The sequence below is a fragment of the Scyliorhinus canicula genome, chromosome 7 (assembly GCF_902713615.1).
Source record: "Scyliorhinus canicula chromosome 7, sScyCan1.1, whole genome shotgun sequence".
Taxonomy (NCBI): Eukaryota; Metazoa; Chordata; class Chondrichthyes; order Carcharhiniformes; family Scyliorhinidae; genus Scyliorhinus; species Scyliorhinus canicula.
The window spans coordinates 101,472,809-101,491,360 of record NC_052152.1 but is presented as its reverse complement, the minus strand read 5'-3'; the positions used below and the strand labels follow the sequence as shown (position 1 = coordinate 101,491,360).

Sequence of the window (18,552 nt, the reverse complement as noted above, 5' to 3'; positions counted from 1 at the left end):
CAGCCAAAGGTGCAAATAGGAAAGCGATCTGCATACTAAAGAGATGATACCGGCCCAGTCCCAGATACAATAGAAACATTTTAAGTACAGTAGTCCCCCTTTATAACGCGGGTGTTGGGGTCCAAGACAGCTACCCGCGTTGCAACCGAGCCGCGGTATATCCACGATGGGGGTTTTAAATTTATTTTAAAATCTATGCTCGCGCTTCCCATTGAGAGTCTACGGGGGGCGGGGGAGAGGTCAGACCCCCGTAGACTCACAATGGGAAGCGCTAGCATAGATTTTAAAATAAATTTAAAACCCCCATCGTGGATCTAATTAAAACAGTGTCAATTTCAGCGGCCGGCTCACTTTGATCCGGAGAGGGAAGCTGCTCTCTCACTGAAACAATCAGCCGGCCACTGAAATTGACACTGCCGGCTGCTCTCTCCCTCCAATCCAACTTTTAAGTTTTAATGTTTCTGATTGGAGGGAGAGAGCAGCCGGCAGTGTCAATTTCAGCAGCCGGCTGATTGTTTCAGTGAGAGAGCAGCTTCCCTCTCCGGATCAAAGTGAGCCGGCCGCTGAAATTGACACAATTGACAGTTGGGGTCCATAAGCCCCCCCGCGGTATATCGCGAACCGCGGTATTGCGGAGCGCGGTATAACGGGGGACTACTGTATCAATCGATACTTTTCTATAGCTACCCAGCCAGGATGGTGCCAGAGAAACCAGAACAATGACCCCTAGGAACCGCCCCAGCCATCGAGAAACGACCCCAGGATAGGGGAATTCAAAACGTATCGATCGGGAAAGACCCAATCGATGAGGGAACCGCCCCAAGGGGGCCTGGACCTCCTGGGACCTATAAAAAGAAGGTCCCACACATGATTCAGTCTGTTGCTTCCTGACTCCGGCCTAGGCTGCTGCATCCTGACTCCGACCCCAGCCTCCAGATCCTGTCTTTCATCACCGGCCGTTGAGCATCAGCCATCTATCAGTAAGTGCCAAAACAACAATCGCTACGTGACCCAGGCATTGCTTATACTCTTGCCGACTATTAGTGAACAGAAGGTGCAGACCAGAAAGGAACAAAGGCCTTGTCCCCTGACCTTGCTGGTTCTTACTTAGATAAGTATTTAGTCGTTTAATAGTAGGAATAAGTATTAGTCTTTTAGCGTGTGCATGAGTATTTATTATATCTGTTATAATAAACACTAATTGTTTGGACTTACTGATCGATGTTTAGATTTATTGCTTTGAACTTGACTTTGATAACTTGTGACGGTGTCTCTTACGGCACCTGGCGACTCCAGAGCATAGATACAGATACAGAGCCAAACCAGTGTTAAGCACATGTCCTTTATTGGAGGCGTGTTAATCACACTAACAGTAGAACGAGCAATAGACGTTCAAAGGGGCGGGGTGCCTTGATCAGATGCGCTCGTTCGGGGCGGTAGAAGTGCGGTTTGCACTCGGCGCAGACGTGGCAGTCCCTGGTGACGGTCCTGACTTCCTCAACGGAGTAGGGCAGGTTGCGGGTCTTAATAAAATGGTAAAAGCGGGTGACCCCTGGATGGCAGAGGTCCGTGTGGAGGGAGCGGAGGCGGTCAATCTGCACGCTGGCGCAGGTACCGCGGGATAGGGCATCGGGAGGCTCGTTGAGCTTACCAGGATGATACAAGATATCGTAGTTGTACGTGGACAACTCAATCCGCCACCCCAAGATCTTGTCGTTCTTGATCTTGCCCCTCTGTGCATTATCGAACATGAAAGCCACTGACCGTTGGTCTGTGAGGAGGGTAAACCTCCTGCCGGCCAGATAGTGCCTCCAATATCGCACAGTTTTGACTATGGCCTGTGCCTCCTTTTCCACCGAGGAGTGGCGGTTTTCGGAAGCGTGGGGGGTTCGTGAGAGGAAGGCTTTGTATTTCGCGATCCTGTTAACCAGGTCGGAAATACGGGGGGCGAGGATACACGTCCAGCTGCGTAAACCTGTTGATGGTCTGACTGTAAATAATGACCATCCGGTTTTTCTCCCCAGTCCGAACTACCAGCACTTGGGCTCGCCAGGGACTGTTGCTGGCCTCGATAACTCCTTCCTTAAGGAGCCTCTGGACCTCAGACCTGATGAAGGTCCGGTCCTGGGCACTGTATCGTCTGCTCCAAGTGGCAACAGGTTTACAATCTGGGGTGAGATTAGCAAACAAGGAAAAGGGGATCCACTTTGAGGGACGCGAGGCTGCAAACAGTAAGAGGAGGAATAGGGCTGCCAAATTGAATGGTCAAGCTCTGCAGGTTGCACTGGAAATCCAGGCCCAAGAATGCCAGAGGGCATAGACGGGAGAGAATGAGGAGTTTGATAGATATATAGAACAGTACAGCACAGAACAGGCCCTTCGGCCCTCGATGTTGTGCCGAGCAATGATCACCCTACTCAAACCCACGTATCCACCCTATACCCGTAACCCAACAACCCGCCCCTTAACCTTACTTTTTAGGACACCACGGGCAATTTAGCATGGCCAATCCACCTAACCCGCACATCTTTGGACTGTGGGAGGAAACCGGAGCACCCGGAGGAAACCCACGCACACACGGGGAGGACGTGCAGACTCCGCACAGACAGTGACCCAGCCGGGAATCGAACCTGGGACCCTGGAGCTGTGAAGCATTTATGCTAACCACCATGCTACCGAGTTTTTGAAAACCCTCCCCTGGACCGTGAGGTCCGCAATGCAGCACCCGGTGATTTGGACTTAGTGCGAACCCGAGGCCAATTCGATTTTATGCTTAACTGGGTGTATGGGGAGCGCACAGCGTCTTACCATGTCGGGGTGGAAGAAACTTTCCATGCTCCCGGAGTCCAGTAGGCATTTCGTCTTGTGTCCGTTGAGCTGGATCATTGTCGTAGTCTTAGCGAGCGAGCGTGGTCGCGACTAGTCGAGTGTGATGGAAGCAAGTCGTGGCAAGAGTTCCAGGTCATCCTCGGTGGCAGAGTAATCGCTGGCAGGGCTTTCCGTGTTGGCCCAAGATGGCGGCGCCCAGAGCCCGCACGTGGAATCGGGGTCCCAAGATGGCGGCGCCCAGGACCCCCACGTGGAGCCCCCGGGGCCCCAAGATGGCAGCGCCCATGGCGTCCGGGACCCAAGATTGCGGCGCCCGTGGGAACATCGTGGCAGCTGGGGGCAGTGTCAGTGGCGTCTGCGGGTTGGTCGGGGCAGCCGGGAGCGGGAGTCGGGAGGCCCGTGGACCTGTTGCGGGGGCCGGGAGGCGGGCCGGAGAGGTCGGTGCGCAGCGCGCGGCCCTGGGGGGACCCGGGGGTGGACGATCCGCGGTCGCTGCGCGGAACAGCAGCAACCGACATGGTCTGGCAGACCACCGCGTAGTGGCCCTTCTTCCCGCAGCTCTTACACAGAGCAGAGCGGGCCGGTCAGCGCGGGCGGGGGTGTTTAGAGAGGCCACAAAAATAGCAGCGGTGCCCCGATAGCTTGTCGGAGCGTCCCGCAGCGCAGGCCTGGGGGGTGTCGGGGTCAGCGGAGGACGGGGTGGCGCGTGCCACGAGTTCCAGGGGGTTGCTGCGCGGCCGGGGGCGTATGCGCGGGCGTTCAGGTCGGCGACCTCCAGGGAGGTTGCGAGGGTCCATGCCTTAGCTAGGCTGAGGGCGTTCTTCTCCAGCAATCGTTGGCGGATAGAGGAGGATTGCATGCCGGCAACAGAAGCGTCTCTAATTAAAAGTTCCATGTGCTCAGTCGCACATGGGGACAGGGACAGGCGCACATTCTCCCTAGAGCCGTGAGGGCCTGGTAGAATTCGTCGAGTGACTCACCAGGGAACTGCTGTCTAGTCGTCAGGAGGTGCCATGCGTATACTTCGTTGATCGGCCGGAGGAAGTGTCCTTTCAGGATATCCATGGCCGCATCATAATTACTTTCGTCCTCAATCATTGAATATACCACCGTGCCCACGCACAAGTGGAGGATGTGGAGTTTCTGCTCCTTGGTGGGCTTGCTGGCTGCAGTTGTCAGGTAACTGTTGAAATACGCCTGCCAGTGTTTAAAGATTGCAGGCACATTTGAGGCATGCGGGCTGGTGCGGAGGCAGTCAGGCTTGATGCGTAGCTCCATTCCAAAATTCTAGCTGATTAAATTGATGTACCATCAATTGGACTCGAGACACGATGAAGATCCATACTGTGGCTTTAATCAGCTAGTTTTTAGCCCGGTGGTCGACTACAGAGAAAGGCCGACCGCCGGGAAACCTGGGTACTTATACCCCGCCTCGGAGGCAGTGTCTACTTGCCTCTCGACCAATTGGTGAGCAGTCACATGACTAGTCCCAGCCAATCAGACAAGAGGCACATGACCAGCCAGAGCCAATGGGAAACCAATGCTCTGCACCAATGGCAGTGCTCCCACTCATATCACCACACTACCTAGCCCTACTCCCCTGCCCTATTCCTGTAACCCCACCTAACCTGCACACCGTTGGACACTAAGGAGCAATTTAGCATGGTCAATCCACCTAACCTGCACTTCTTTGGACTGTGGGAGGAAACCGGAGCACCCCGGAGAAAACCCACGCAGACACGGGGAGAACGTACAAACTCCACACAGTCACCAAACCCAAGTTCAATGACACAACCCCCATAATTCTGTCACTGGCTGTCCATATGCCTATAACTCCAGTGCATCAGCTCCTTATACCACTCAGAAAACAGTCTTCATTCAAAGTTAAATGTCATTTTTTACCTCAGGTCCGATACTTTTATACCTAATCATAAGACCATAGAATATTACAGCACTGTTGGAGGCCATTTGGCTCATCAAATATGGACTGACTCTTTCAAAGAGCAACATTGTTAGTTCCAGTCCCCATTCTTTCCCTATACGTCTGCATTTCTATCTTCTTCAAGTATTTATTCAATTCCTTTATAAAGGCCACTATTGAAGATGTAACCACCACTATATCAGGCAATACATTCCGAAACTAAACTGCTTGTTGCATAAAAACATTTTTGCTTATGTCATCACTGATACATTTGCCAATCATCTTAAATCTGTGCTTTCAAGTTCTCAACCCTTCAGTCATTGGAAAGATACATTCCTTATTTACTCTTGCTAAATCCATCAACATTTAAACACCCCTTTCATATTGCTTAACCTTCTTTATGATAAGATAAATAACACAAATGACACAAGCTTCTCCAGTCCATCAATCATGCTGTAATCCTTCATTCCATGAACCATTCAAGTAAATGTCTTCTGTACCCTCTCCAAAGTCTTCAAATCCTTCCTAAAGTATGATGGCCAGAATTGGGCCAATACTCCAATGGAGACCACACCAATATTTTATATAAGTTTAGCATAGATTTGCTTTTAACTATGCGCCTCTCTTTACAAAGCCCATTGGCTGGTTTAGCACAATGGGCTAAACAGCTGGCTTGTAATGCAGAACAAGGCCAGCAGCGTGGGTTCAATTCCCGTACCAGCCTCCCCGAACAGGCGCTAGAATGTGGCGACGAGGGACTTTTCACAGTAACTTCATTGAAGCCTACAAGCTACATTGAAGCCACAATAAGGGATTTTTATTATATTATTATCCCGTACGCTTTATTAAATGCTTTGTTAATCTATCTCGTCACTTCTCAAAGATTTGTGCACAAAGACTTCTTTTCTTGCACCTCTTTCAAAATTGCACCATTTAGCATGTATTGTCCTGCCTAATTCTTTCCACAAAAATATACATCTCACTCTTTTCTGTGTTGAACTTCAAATACCAAATTTCTGCCCATCCCATAACTCTTATGTTCTCTTGAATTATTTTACAATTTTTCTCATTTCTTACCATATTTCCAAATGTTGTATCATCTGCAAAATTTAAAACATGCCCATATACGGCACAGTGGTTAGCACAGTTGTTTCACAGCTCCAGAGTCCCAAGTTCGATTCCCACCTTGGCTCACTGTCTGCGCGGAGTCTGCATGTTCTCCCTGTGTCTGCGTGGGTTTCCTCCGGGTGCTCCGGTTTCCTCCCACATTCAAAAGATGTGCAGGTTAGGTGGGGTTATGGGGATAGGTTGGAAGAGTGGGCTTAGGTTGAGTGCTTTTTCCAAGGACCGGTGCAGACTCGATGGGCCGAATGGCTTCCTTCTGCACTCTAAATCCTATGATACTATAGTACAAGTCATCAAGAATAATAGGAGTCCTAGTACTGACACTCAGAAAATTCCACCTAACATGTCCTTGCAGTACAAAAAATGTCATTTACCACAATTCTTAGTTGAGAGCATGATTAATAAAGTATACAGCATTCTTGGCTTTAAAAATAGGGGCATAGAGTACAAAAGTAAGGAGGTTATGTTAAACTTATACAGAATACTAGTTTGGCCTTAACTGGGAGTATTATGTCTAGTGCTGGGCAGCACACTTTAGGAAAAATGCGAAGGCATTAGAGAGCATGCAGAAAAGATTCACCAAAATGGTTCCAGGAATGAGGAACTTCAGTTAAGTAGACCACAGTTGTTGGGACTTTCTGCCTTGGGCAAGATAAGGTTGAGGGGAAATTTGATAGAGGTATACAAAATCACGAGGAATGTGGACAGAGCAGATACAGGAAAATGTGTTCCCATTGGTGGAAGGATCAAAAATAAGAAGGCAGAGGTTTGAGATAATTGGGAAAAGAAGCAATGGAGACATGAGGAAATACTTTTCGCACAGCAAGTGTTTGGGATCTGGAAGGTACTGCCTGACAGTGTGGTGGAGACAGGTCAATCGAGGCATTTTAAAAGGTATTGGATTATCATCTGGAAAGGAAGAATGTACAGGGCTATGGGGAGAAGGCAGGGGAATGGCACTGGTGAATTGCTCCTTTGAAGAGCTGGCGCAGACACGGTGTGCCAAATGGCTCCCTTCTGTGCTGTGGCCATTCTGTGATCCTGTTAACAACTGCAGTGCCCTCAGCCACTCTCTTTGTTACCTCATCAAAAAACCCACTCAAGTGAGTCAAACACGATTTGCTCTCAGTACAAGTAAAATACTGAAAATGTTGGAAATCTGAAATAGAAACAGGAAATGCTGAGTAGGTCTCACAGCACCTATGGTCAGAGTTCACAGGTGAGATCTTCCGGCTGTTCCCACCGGTAGGATCTTCCAGTCCCACCGATGGCACACCCCCGCCACAGTTTCCCGACGGCATGGGGTGGATTCAATGGGAAATCCCATTGACGGTGGCGGGGCCAGAAGATTCCATCATCGGCCAATGGCGGGCCACCTCCCGCTGCTGAGAAACACACCACGGGGGGGAAGGCCAGAGAATCTCACCCAACATTTCAAGTCAATGACCTTTCATCAGTTCCAGCATTTTCTACTTTTATTTGCTCTGAATAAAACTTTGCTGGTTCTCCTATATTAGCCCACCCCAGTCAAAGTATCTATTAATTTTCTTCCAAATTATTGTTTCTAAAATCTTCCCCACCACCAACATGAAACTGACTGGCCTATAATTACCACATTAATCCTTCTTCTCTTTCTTGAACAAGGGTACAATATTTGCTATCCTTCAACCCTTTGACATTAATCCCCCATCTCAGGAGAAGTGGAAGATTCTGACCAGCACTTCCATAATTTATACTCTTACTACCCTCAGCAACATGGGATGCATCCCATCTGCATCTGGTGACTTATCCACTCAAGTATTGGCAACCTTACTCATGCATCTACTTTATCCATTTCCATTTATTAAAATAACAAAGAATATCAAGCTAATGCATTAAGTATTTATGTAATGGTATCCAACCAATAAAGAAAACTGTAAGAAGAAATAGTTTTAATTTTTTGCGCCACAACTCCTGAGATTTTTCTCCTGGGTTGGTGGTAACATTATACTTCAGAGTAATCTTAAATTCCTTTTTTTTTTAAATGTATTTTGTTTCAAACTTATTCAAATGGTAACAAAACATGAATAGTCTGGGGAACATACTCCTAAAACACACAGTCATACAGTTTGTACAGTTATTCCCCCATTTCCACCATCCCCCCCCCCCCCCCAGTGACAAACAACTCCTCAAACATGGCAACGAACATCCCCCACCTTGCCTCAAAACCCTTCACTGAACCCCTCATTACGTCGCTCACCTCCCTGCTCTCCTAACCGCTCATCTATGTCTCCCATCCTGCCCTTTCTTTCCACGTCTGGAAGCAGCAGTCGCTCCAGCAGGGCATACTTCGGTAGCTTGGGGAACTCTTTCCAAACCTTCCATGCGAAGTCCCGTACCTCCAAGTATTGAAACTCACTTCCTCTCGGGAGCTGTACCTTCTCCTTCAGTTCATCTATGCTGGCAAACTTCTCTTCCAGGTACAGATCCCTCACTTTAACCAGCCCCTCTTTTCTCCACTTCCCATACATACAGTTTGTGTACCCACCCCCCCACCCCCGACTCAAATCCGTGGCGTCGCACGGCAGCGTTAACAGTGATATCCCCTCTATCCTAAAGTGCTCCCTCAACTGGTTCTAGACCTTCACTATGGACTGCACCACTGGACTCTCCATGTATTTCCTTGGCGCCAGTGGCAACACCGCCGTCACTTTGGCCCTCAGACTGGACCCCCTACAGGATTCTTCCTCCATGCAAACCCATTCTGCCCCCTCTCCTTCACCCCACCGCCTCACATTCTCCACGTTTGCTGCCCAGTAATAGTGCAGAAGACTTGGCAACGCCCCCCCCCCCCCCCCCCTTTCCGCCTCTGCCGCTGTAACAAGGTCATCTTTACCCTTAGCACCCTCCCTGCCCACACAAACTCTGAGATAATCGTATCCCGCTTCCGGAATAAGGGGTGCGATTCTCCGCTCCCGGGAAAAATCGTGAAGGCCGTCCTGAACTCGGCCGGGTTTCACGACGGCCTCGGAGGCCGCTCCTCTCACCGAATTCACCCCCACCCGGGGGGGCTAGGAGCGGCACTCCGTTATTCTCGGCCGCCGGGCCTTGACTCTTGCGTCAAGGCGGCACGCCGAGAATGGCGCGACGGCGGCGCCTATGTGACGTCAGCCGCGCATGCGCAGGTTAGTCGGCTCCAACCCGCGCATGCGCAGCTGACGTCACGATAGCTGACAGCTCGAACCCGCGCATGCATGATGGCCGTCTTCCCCTCAGCCACCCCGCAAGACGTGGCGGCTTGATCTTGCAGGGCTGCGGAGGGGAAATAGTGTGTCCGATTGAGACGCCGGCCCGACGATCGGTGGGCACCGATCGCGGGCCTGTCCCCTCCCGAGCACAGTTGTGGTGCTCATTCCCCACCAAGCCACCTACAAGCCCCAAAACGGGCATCTCATGGCAATTTCACGACAGCAGTGACCAGGTGTGGTTGCCGCCGTCGTGAAACGATCGCGAATGGCAGGCCGCTCGGCCCATCCGGGTCGGAGAATCGCCAGTCGCCATGAAAAACGGCGACCGGCGATTCTTCCGAGCAGGGGGTGGGAGAATCGCGGGGGGTGCCAGGGGGTGGTGAAATTAGTTGGGGGGCCAGATCTGCCATTGCTACAGCACCGCCTTGGCCCTATTGCATCCAGCATGCTGTTTTGCCAATTCTGCACCAATGTCCTGGTATATTTGGACCATGTTCCCCTCCCATTCGCAATTCTGCATCTCTGTGGCCCACTGCAGGATCTTCTCTTTTTCCACAAACTTGTGGAATCTTACAATCACCGCCCGCGGCGGCTCCTCCACTCTTGGCTTCTGCTTCAGAGACACGTGTCTCTATCCACCTCGGGGGCCTTGTCCAACATGCCCTCCGCCAACAGCCATGCCAGCATCCTCGAGATGGATCTTGTGGCACTCGTGCCTTCCACACCTTCAGGCCGGCTGACGGTACGCAGGTTCGGCCTTCTCGACCTGTTCTTCTGCTCTGCTATATTTGCTCTCAGCATCTTGCAAACGAGTCCAAAGAGTCCCACCTCCATCTCCAATGCCACCACCGATCCCTGTGGCCCGACCTCACCCGCTTCATCTCTCGGATCTGCGACTCCTGTGCCACCAAACACTTTTCAACCCTTTCCATCGAGCCCTTCAGGGATGCCACTGCCCCTTCAATGGCCTTCGAATTGTCCTCCTGCATCTCTTTCCTTTGCTGACGGAACTCTCCCCTGATGAAAGCCATCAACTGTTCCATCTGAGGTTTTCCAACTTGCACTGACCCTTCCGAATCTACCATCTTTCCAACAGCTGCTGCGTCACAGGTCTCGTCCCAACTCCTTAGCTAGGTCTTTCACCTTCTTCTGCCGGGTTTTATAACCAGCAGATGTGCCATGTCCGGGGGGGGAGGAACTTCTCCTCCGACCTTCAGCTACACTTTTCCGAAGTTACCCCCATTTTCGTGTAAAAAGAGTTCTTTTCTATGCCTTCAAGAAGGAGATGCCCTCTGTGCGATCACTCACACCATGGCCTCCATCGGAAGCCATCTAATCATTAGCTCCTGAACATTCCAGGGCAATCCTGGAGAGCTGGCAACCCTGTATTGACTTCATAGTTTACTTTTAAGATATTTGTAATAGAATTAAATCTGATTTTCAATCATGTTTCGATGTTAAAATGAGAGATCATAAAGGCCCCCTGTGTTCACCATGGGTTACTATATGCTCACACAGTTCATCCATCTGCATTTCCTCCTGTCTTAACAAAGGAGATAACCTATTAATTTAAACAGTTAAATAAAATAACAGAGAAAAGAATTTCAGAAATATACAAGAGTAGTATCCCACGATCCGTAGCAGAGATGTTAACTCATTAACTGAGACGGATTCACTCATCTACTAAAAGAACAAAGAGGAATTTCAGACTGTTACTTCAAGTATTTGTGTGATGGCATCCCAAGATGTAATTTCAAGTCAAACATTTTTAGAGTCAGGAGGAGGTCATTAAGTGCAAAAGAGTCATAATTTTTTGTTTGACAGACCATTTTCTCGCACCCACCATGTCCCCATATCCCCCAAAACCAGATTGCCAATTGACTCTCCAGCCCATTTATCCCCGAGTAGCTTAAATTGTAAATCAGACGTCCTTTGTGTGAAAATTATCCCTTTCACCTTTCTTTTGGTACAGTTGGATCTTAAATTTATTCAACATTTATTGGTAGACAACCTATAGCTTTAAGCAAATAACAAAACCATGGTTACAGCATGCCGTCAGGATCCCATAGCTGTGCTGAAAAGTGTTTCAGACAGTGCTATTTGTTCACAAGACTCAGTAACATTTGTTGTATTCATTGGCAATACTCGGCTCCTATTTATATTTGGAATGATGAATAGTAAAGTTGAATCCAGGCTTATTAAATCAATGTATATAATAGGAAATATTGTACTTCAGCCAATAAACTTCAATGTTGTGTGATTACTATATCATGATCATTCAGAGTTGTTTCCATCTGTAGTTTGTCAGATGTGACTCAGTGATAGCACTCTTACTTCAGCGTCAGAAGGGTTGTTGGTTCAAGTCCTATTCCAGAGTCTTGAGCACATAGTCTAAGCTAACACTCCAGTAAAGTATCAAGGGATTGCTTGCAGTGTTGGAGGTGCTGTCTTTCAAATGAAACAATAAACCAAGGCACTGCCTGCTCCCTCAGGTCTAAGTAAAAAAATCCCATTGCACTAGTATATCCCAGTACCCTGCCAAACATTTATCCTCCAACCAAGACCTACAATCCGATAACCTGGGGCTGAATTCTCTAGCCTCCTAGCCATGTGTTTCCCGGCAGCAGAAGGCGAAATGACATTGCTTGGTGGCGAGATTCTCTGCTCCCGCCGCTGTCAATGGAAATTCCCATTGAAGCCATCCCACGTTGCCAGGAAACTCTGGTGGGACCAGACAATCTCACTGCCAGTGAACGGCGGGAGAATTCCGGCCCTGATCATTGCTGTGGGACCAGGACCACATTTCAAAAGTAATTCCTTGGCTGGAATATTCTTTGAAACAGCTTAAGGTTGTGAAAGACACAACCTTTGGCGTTGTAGATCTCAAAATGTTCCTTCTACCCAATGCTTTGATGGTCAGGTTCTATAAATGGATTGTTTTTTTTAATTCATTTTACGGGATGTGGGCGTCGCTGGTTATGCCAGCATTTATTGCCCATCCCTAGTTGCCCTTCAGAAGGTGGTGGTGAGTTGCCTTCTTGAACCGCTGCAGTCCCTGAGGTGTAGGTACACTCACTGTGCCGTTAGGAAGGGAGTTCCAGGATTTTGCCTCAGCAACAATGAAGGAACGGTGATATATTTCCAAGTCAGGGTGCTGACTGACTTGGAGAGGAACCTCCAGGTGGTGGGGTTTCCAAGTATCTACTGCTCTTGTCCTTCTAGATGGTAGAGTAGTGGGTTTGGAAGGTGCTGTCTGAGGAACCATGGTGAGCTAGTGCACTACATCTTGTAGATGGTAGACATGGCTGCCAATGTTCATCAGCGGTGGAAGGTTTTTAGAATATTTGTGGAAGGGGGAGCAATCAAGCAGGCTGCATTGTCCTGGATGGTGTCAAGCTTCTTGAATGTTGTTGGAGCTGCTCTCATCCAGGCAAGTGGAGAGTGTTCCATTATACTCCTGACTTATGCCTTGTAGATGGTGGACAGTCTTTCTATTAGGGGGGGGGGTTGGGTGTTTCTCACAGTTGACATAACATTGCTGAAACTTTTCTCATGACCACCTTTACACTATGTTAAAACCCTGTGACATATTGTAGTAGATGCTCCGTGGTTGCAAATCTGATACAAACAGGAGAATCAGGACAATACAAGGACAGCACAGCACTAAAACAGGCTAGAGTGGAAATTCCAATGTTTTGTACTAAAGCTGATGTTTTTAACATCTTCAAATTATCAGAACTTATCTGATCAAATACATTTCACATCAGATACATAAATAATGTGATTTTACTTTTACTAATTGTATACATCACTTTAGATTGGATTCTTTTTCTCAGTGACAAATGAGTTTCCATTGGACATGGCATTATGATTAATTCATGGCCCTTTCACCCAAATGTTGGCCTCTCACTGTTTAATCGAAGCCCAAGATCACTGGATTGGATCCTTCATATCTCTCCGGCATAAAAAACTGTAAATTGCATCCAAGGGACACATAAAATCATTTTGCACTAGTAGAATATATTTATTAAGATATGGCATGTAAAAGGGCATAGATTTAAGTTGTTGCCTACAAAAGATTTTAGCAGCCGCTAGGACTTTCAAACACTTTGATACAAAAAACGGTCACACACATAAATGCATGATCAACACTCATGAAACAATTCTGGCATGAGCACCTGCATTAGGAATATATTGGTCTCTTGTTGGTAAGTGAACGATCTCCAGACATGTCACATGCCACCGATAGTCAAGGCATTCAATAGAAAAAATGTATTTATCTCTCAGAGTAACCTCAGATTGTTTTTCAATCATCACTTTATATCGCCCTGTTGAGTTTTAGACTGGGCCTTGCAGCCCCCCTCCTCCCAAATAGGCATAATTTCAACATATTAAGGGGAGGCGGTGGCACATTGGTAAAATCACTGGATTAGTAATCCAGAGACCCACAACAGCTGGTGGAATTTAAATTTAATTAATAAATCTAGAATATAAACCTAGTCTCAGTAACTCTTAACATTCCTCTCATTTCAAGGGAAACTAGGGATGGACAACAAATGCTGGCCTTGCCAGCAATGCCTGCATCCCATATTAGAATAAATTAAATATATAATCAGGAAAAACCTTTAACATGAACTATTAAAAAGAGTTATGATTAACTGGGGCATCCTGTTAATTGCACTCACTATAGCAGTGAGATTCCATGGCATCATCTGGGGAAATCAGCTTGAAGAAGTAGGCAAGCCTCAAAATATAAACTGTTGAAATGACAGGCTGCTGAAACACCCTGGGTTAATGTCCACTTCCGTTAACCCAGTCATGGGTTAATATCCACTCTCATTGACCCAGCCCTGGGTTAATGTCCACTTCCGTTAACCCAGCCATGGGTTAATATCCACTCCCATTGACCCAACCCTGGGTTAATGTCCACTTCCGTTAACCCAGCCATGGGTTAATTACCACACCTGTTGACCCAACCCTGGGTTAATATCCACTCCCATTGACCCAGCCCTGGGTTAATGTCCACTTCCGTTAACCCAGCCATGGGTTAATATCCACTCCCGCTGAACCAGCCCTGGGTTAATGTCAACTCCCGTTGACCCAGCCCTGGGTTAATATCCACTCCCGTTGACCCAGCCCTAGTTAATGTCAGCTCCCGTTGACCCAGCCCTGGGTTAATGTCCACCCCGTTGACCCAGCCCTGGGTTAATGTCCACCCTGTTGACCCAGCCCTGGTTAATGTCAACTCCCGTTGACCCAGCCATGGGTTAATATCCACTCCCATCGACCCAGCCCTGGTTAATGTCAACTCCCGTTGACCCAGCCATGGGTTAATATCCACTCCCATAGACCCAGCCCTGGGTTAATGTCCACCCTGTCGACCCAGCCCTGGGTTAATGTCCACCCTGTTGACCTAGCCCTGGTTAATGACCACACCTGTTGACCCAACCCTGGATTAATGTCTACTTCCGTTAACCCAGCCATCGGTTAATGACCACACCCGCTGAACCAGCCCTGGGTTAATGTCCACTCCCGTTGACCCAACCCTGGGTTAATGTCCACACCTGTTGACCCAGCCCTGGGTCAATGTCCACACTAGTTGACCGAGCCCTGGGTTAATATCCACTCCCATTGACCCATCCCTGCATTAATGTCCACTCCCGTTGACCCAGCCCTGGGTAAATGTCCACTCCCGCTGAACCAGCCCTGGGTTAATGTCCACCCCGTTGACCCAGCCCTGGGTTAATGTCCACACTAGTTGACCCAGCCCTGGGTTAATGTACACTCCCATTGACCCAGCCCTGCATTAATGTCCACTCCCGCTGAACCAGCCCTGCATTAATGTCCACTCCCGTTGACCCAGCCCTGGGTAAATGTCCACTCCCATTGACCCAGCCCTGGGTAAATGTCCACTCCCGTTGACCCAGCTCTGGGTAAATGTCCACCCCGTTGACCCAGCCCTGGGTTAATGTCCACCCCGTTGACCCAGCCCTGGTTAATGACCACACCTGTTGACCCAGCCCTGGGTCAATGTCCACACTAGTTGACCCAGCCCTGGGTTAATAGCCACTCCAATTGACCCATCCCTGCATTAATGTCCACTCCCGTTGACCCAGCCCTGGGTAAATGTCCACTCCCGTTGACCCAACTCTGGGTTAATGTCCACCCCGTTGACCCAGCTCTGGGTTAATGTACACTCCCACTGACCCAGCCCTGGGTTAATGTACACTCCCGCTGAACCAGCCCTGGGTTAATGTCCACCCCGTTGACCCAGCCCTGGGTTAATGTCCACACTAGTTGACCCAGCCCTGGGTAAATGTCCACTCCCATTGACCCAGCCCTGCATTAATGTCCACTCCCGTTGACCCAGCCCTGGGTAAATGTCCACTCCCGCTGACCCAGCCCTGGGTTAATGTCCACCCTGTTGACCCAGCCCTGGTTAATGACCACACCTGTTGACCCAACCCTGGGTTAATGTCTACTTCCGTTAACCCAGCCATCGGTTAATGACCACACCCGCTGAACCAGCCCTGGGTTAATGTCCACTCCCGTTGACCCAACCCTGGGTTAATGTCCACACCTGTTGACCCAGCCCTGGGTCAATGTCCACACTAGTTGACCGAGCCCTGGGTTAATATCCACTCCCATTGACCCAGCCCTGCATTAATGTCCACTCCCGTTGACCCAGCCCTGGGTAAATGTCCACTCCCGTTGACCCAACTCTGGGTTAATGTCCACCCCGTTGACCCAGCTCTGGGTTAATGTACACACCCGCTGAACCAGCCCTGGGTTAATGTCCACCCTATTGACCCAGCCCTGGGTTAATGTACACTCCCGCTGAACCAGCCCTGGGTTAATGTCCACTCCCGTTGAACCAGCCCTGGGTTAATGTACACTCCCGCTGAACCAGCCCTGGGTTAATGTACACTCCCGCTGAACCAGCCCTGGGTTAATGTCCACCCCGTTGACCCAGCCCTGGGTTAATGTCCACTCCTATTGACCCAGCCCTGGGTTAATGTACACTCCCGTTGACCCAGCCCTGGGTTAATGTCCACGCTAGTTGACCCAGCCCTGGGTTAATGTACACTCCCGTTGACCCAGCCCTGGGTAAATGTCCACTCCCGTTGACCCAGCTCTGGGTAAATGTCCACCCCGTTGACCCAGTTCTGGGTTAATGTACACTCCCGTTGAACCAGCCCTGGGTTAATGTCCACCCCGTTGACCCAGCCCTGGGTTAATGTACACTCCCGCTGAACCAGCCCTGGGTTAATGTCCACCCCGTTGACCCAGCCCTGGGTTAATGTACACTCCCGTTGAACCAGCCCTGGGTTAATGTCCACCCCGTTGACCCAGCCCTGGGTTAATATCCACTCCCATTGACCCAGCCCTGGGTTAATGTCCACCCCGTTGACCCAGCCCTGGGTAAATGTCCACTGCCCTAGACCCAGCCCTGGGTAAATGTCCACTCCCGCTGAACCAGCCCTGGGTTAATGTACACTCCCGCTGAACCAGCCCTGGGTTAATGTACACTCCCGCTGAATCAGCCCTGGGTTAATGTACACTCCCGCTGAACCAGCCCTGGGTTAATGTCCACCCCGTTGACCCAGCCCTGGGTTAATGTCCACTCCCATAGACCCAGCCCTGGGTTAATGTACACTCCCGCTGAACCAGCCCTGGGTTAATGTACACTCCCGCTGAATCAGCCCTGGGTTAATGTACACTCCCGCTGAACCAGCCCTGGGTTAATGTCCACTCCCGTTGACCCAGCCCTGGGTTAATGTACACTCCCGCTGAACCAGCCCTGGGTTAATGTACACTCCCGCTGAACCAGCCCTGGGTTAATGTACACTCCCGCTGAACCAGCCCTGGGTTAATGTACACTCCCGCTGAACCAGCCTTGGGTTAATGTACACTCCCGCTGAACCAGCCTTGGGTTAATGTCCACTCCCGTTGAGCCAGCCTTGGGTTAATATCCACACCCGTTGACCCAGTCCTGCCGTATTGTTAACCGGGAAGCCTTCTATTTCAGGGCACCTGATAATGTCATCACCATTTACAAAGCAATTGGTGAAAGAGTAATAACTGTTTGGTCGAATAACTGTCAGCTGTTGTTTGGAGTTGTACCCAGAATTACATTTGCTCTTCAAAAGACAAAAGTACCAGCAGTGTCTTCACAGGGCCAATTGTATTTGGTGTATTGCAGACAGCACCAGTTACCTGTGTAGTTTGGAGGTATTTGGTGAGAATTGTACTATATGCATTGGGTTCACTCATTCCCAGTTCTACCTGCACAAGCCTCCGCTCAACTCGTCATTCGCGACCAGAACGAAGCCAAAAGTTCAACTCACCGCCGAGCAAAGCAATGCCACCCCTCAAAAAGTGACCTAGTTTGCCCATTAAACAAATATCAAACCCCTCACACAGAAGCGGGTATCTGGGATGTGCATATTTACAAAAGTTCAATTCTCAGTGCCTACCTCTGATCTCCAAACGATGTAGGACTCGCTGTTGGCTTGGTGTGGCTTCCTCTGCAGCCACTTTCTGGGTGAGAAGATGGTATTGCTGGCCCCGGGGATCTGGGCTTGATTCTTGGGGAGCAAGGAGAGGTCCCAGGTGGCGGTCCTTTTCACACCTGCCGATCTGAAGTCGGAGTCGAAGCTGAAGTGGGTGGAGAGGGATTTTTCCAGCGGGGCGCGGGGGCACTGCCTGTATCGCGGCGAGCGACAGGCGGCCAGACTCTCGGCCGAGCTGCGCGGGGACAGCGGGCTGCTGACACTCGGGTACTTGGACCTCAGGCAGGACGTCCCCGGGACATCGAAATCATCCGCTGCCAGCTCGGTGTCGGTGCCGTAGCCTCTGATAATGGCCGAGTCCAAGCTTCTGGTCTGGCGCAGCTTTCTCTTCGACATGGTCTTTGCTGACGGTGAGGAGCAAAAGAACACAGTGTTTAACCATCCACCTCCACCTCCTCCAGCAGCACCAGCCCCACCTTGGTACAGTCCTTGCGTAGACATCACTGGGGGGAGAGTTTCTTTCTGCGCCCAGCCGCTGGTGTAAGTTTGACGTTCCTCTGCGTTTTGACAGGGAATCAGCGTGGCCCCATGAGAGAGAGCCCGCCCCCCAGCCCCCTAGCCCAGCCCCCCCCCCGCCCCCAGCCTAGCCCCCTAGCCCAGCCCCCCAGAGCCCGCCCCCCAGCCCAGCCCCCCAGAGCCCAGCCCCCAGCCCCAAGCCCAGCCCCCAGAGCCTGCCCCCTAGCCCAGCCCCCCAGAGCCCGCCCCCTAGCCCAGCCCCCCAGAGCCCGCCCCCAGTCTAGCCCCCCAGAGCCCGCCCCCCAGCCCAGCCCCCCAGAGCCCGCCCCCCAGCCCCAAGCCCAGCCCCCAGAGCCCGGGCCCCAGCCCCCAGAGCCCGGCCCCCAGAGCCCAGCCCCGAGACCCCAGCCCCCAGAGCCCA

The 18,552-nt window shown here is 50.4% G+C and overlaps 1 protein-coding gene across 2 annotated transcripts in view; it reads right to left on the bottom strand.

The window, feature by feature from the left end:
- Positions 1 to 18,141, bottom strand: part of LOC119969228 (rho GTPase-activating protein 6-like) — a 782,573-nt gene extending 764,432 nt beyond the window's left edge. For both annotated transcript variants that reach the window (XM_038802556.1, XM_038802557.1), the window contains exon 1: positions 17,580 to 18,141. In XM_038802556.1, coding sequence (XP_038658484.1) covers positions 17,580 to 18,116 — 537 coding nt within the window. In that variant the 5' untranslated portion in view covers positions 18,117 to 18,141. The remainder of the gene's footprint in view (positions 1 to 17,579) is intronic.
- Positions 18,142 to 18,552: the final 411 nt, after the last annotated feature.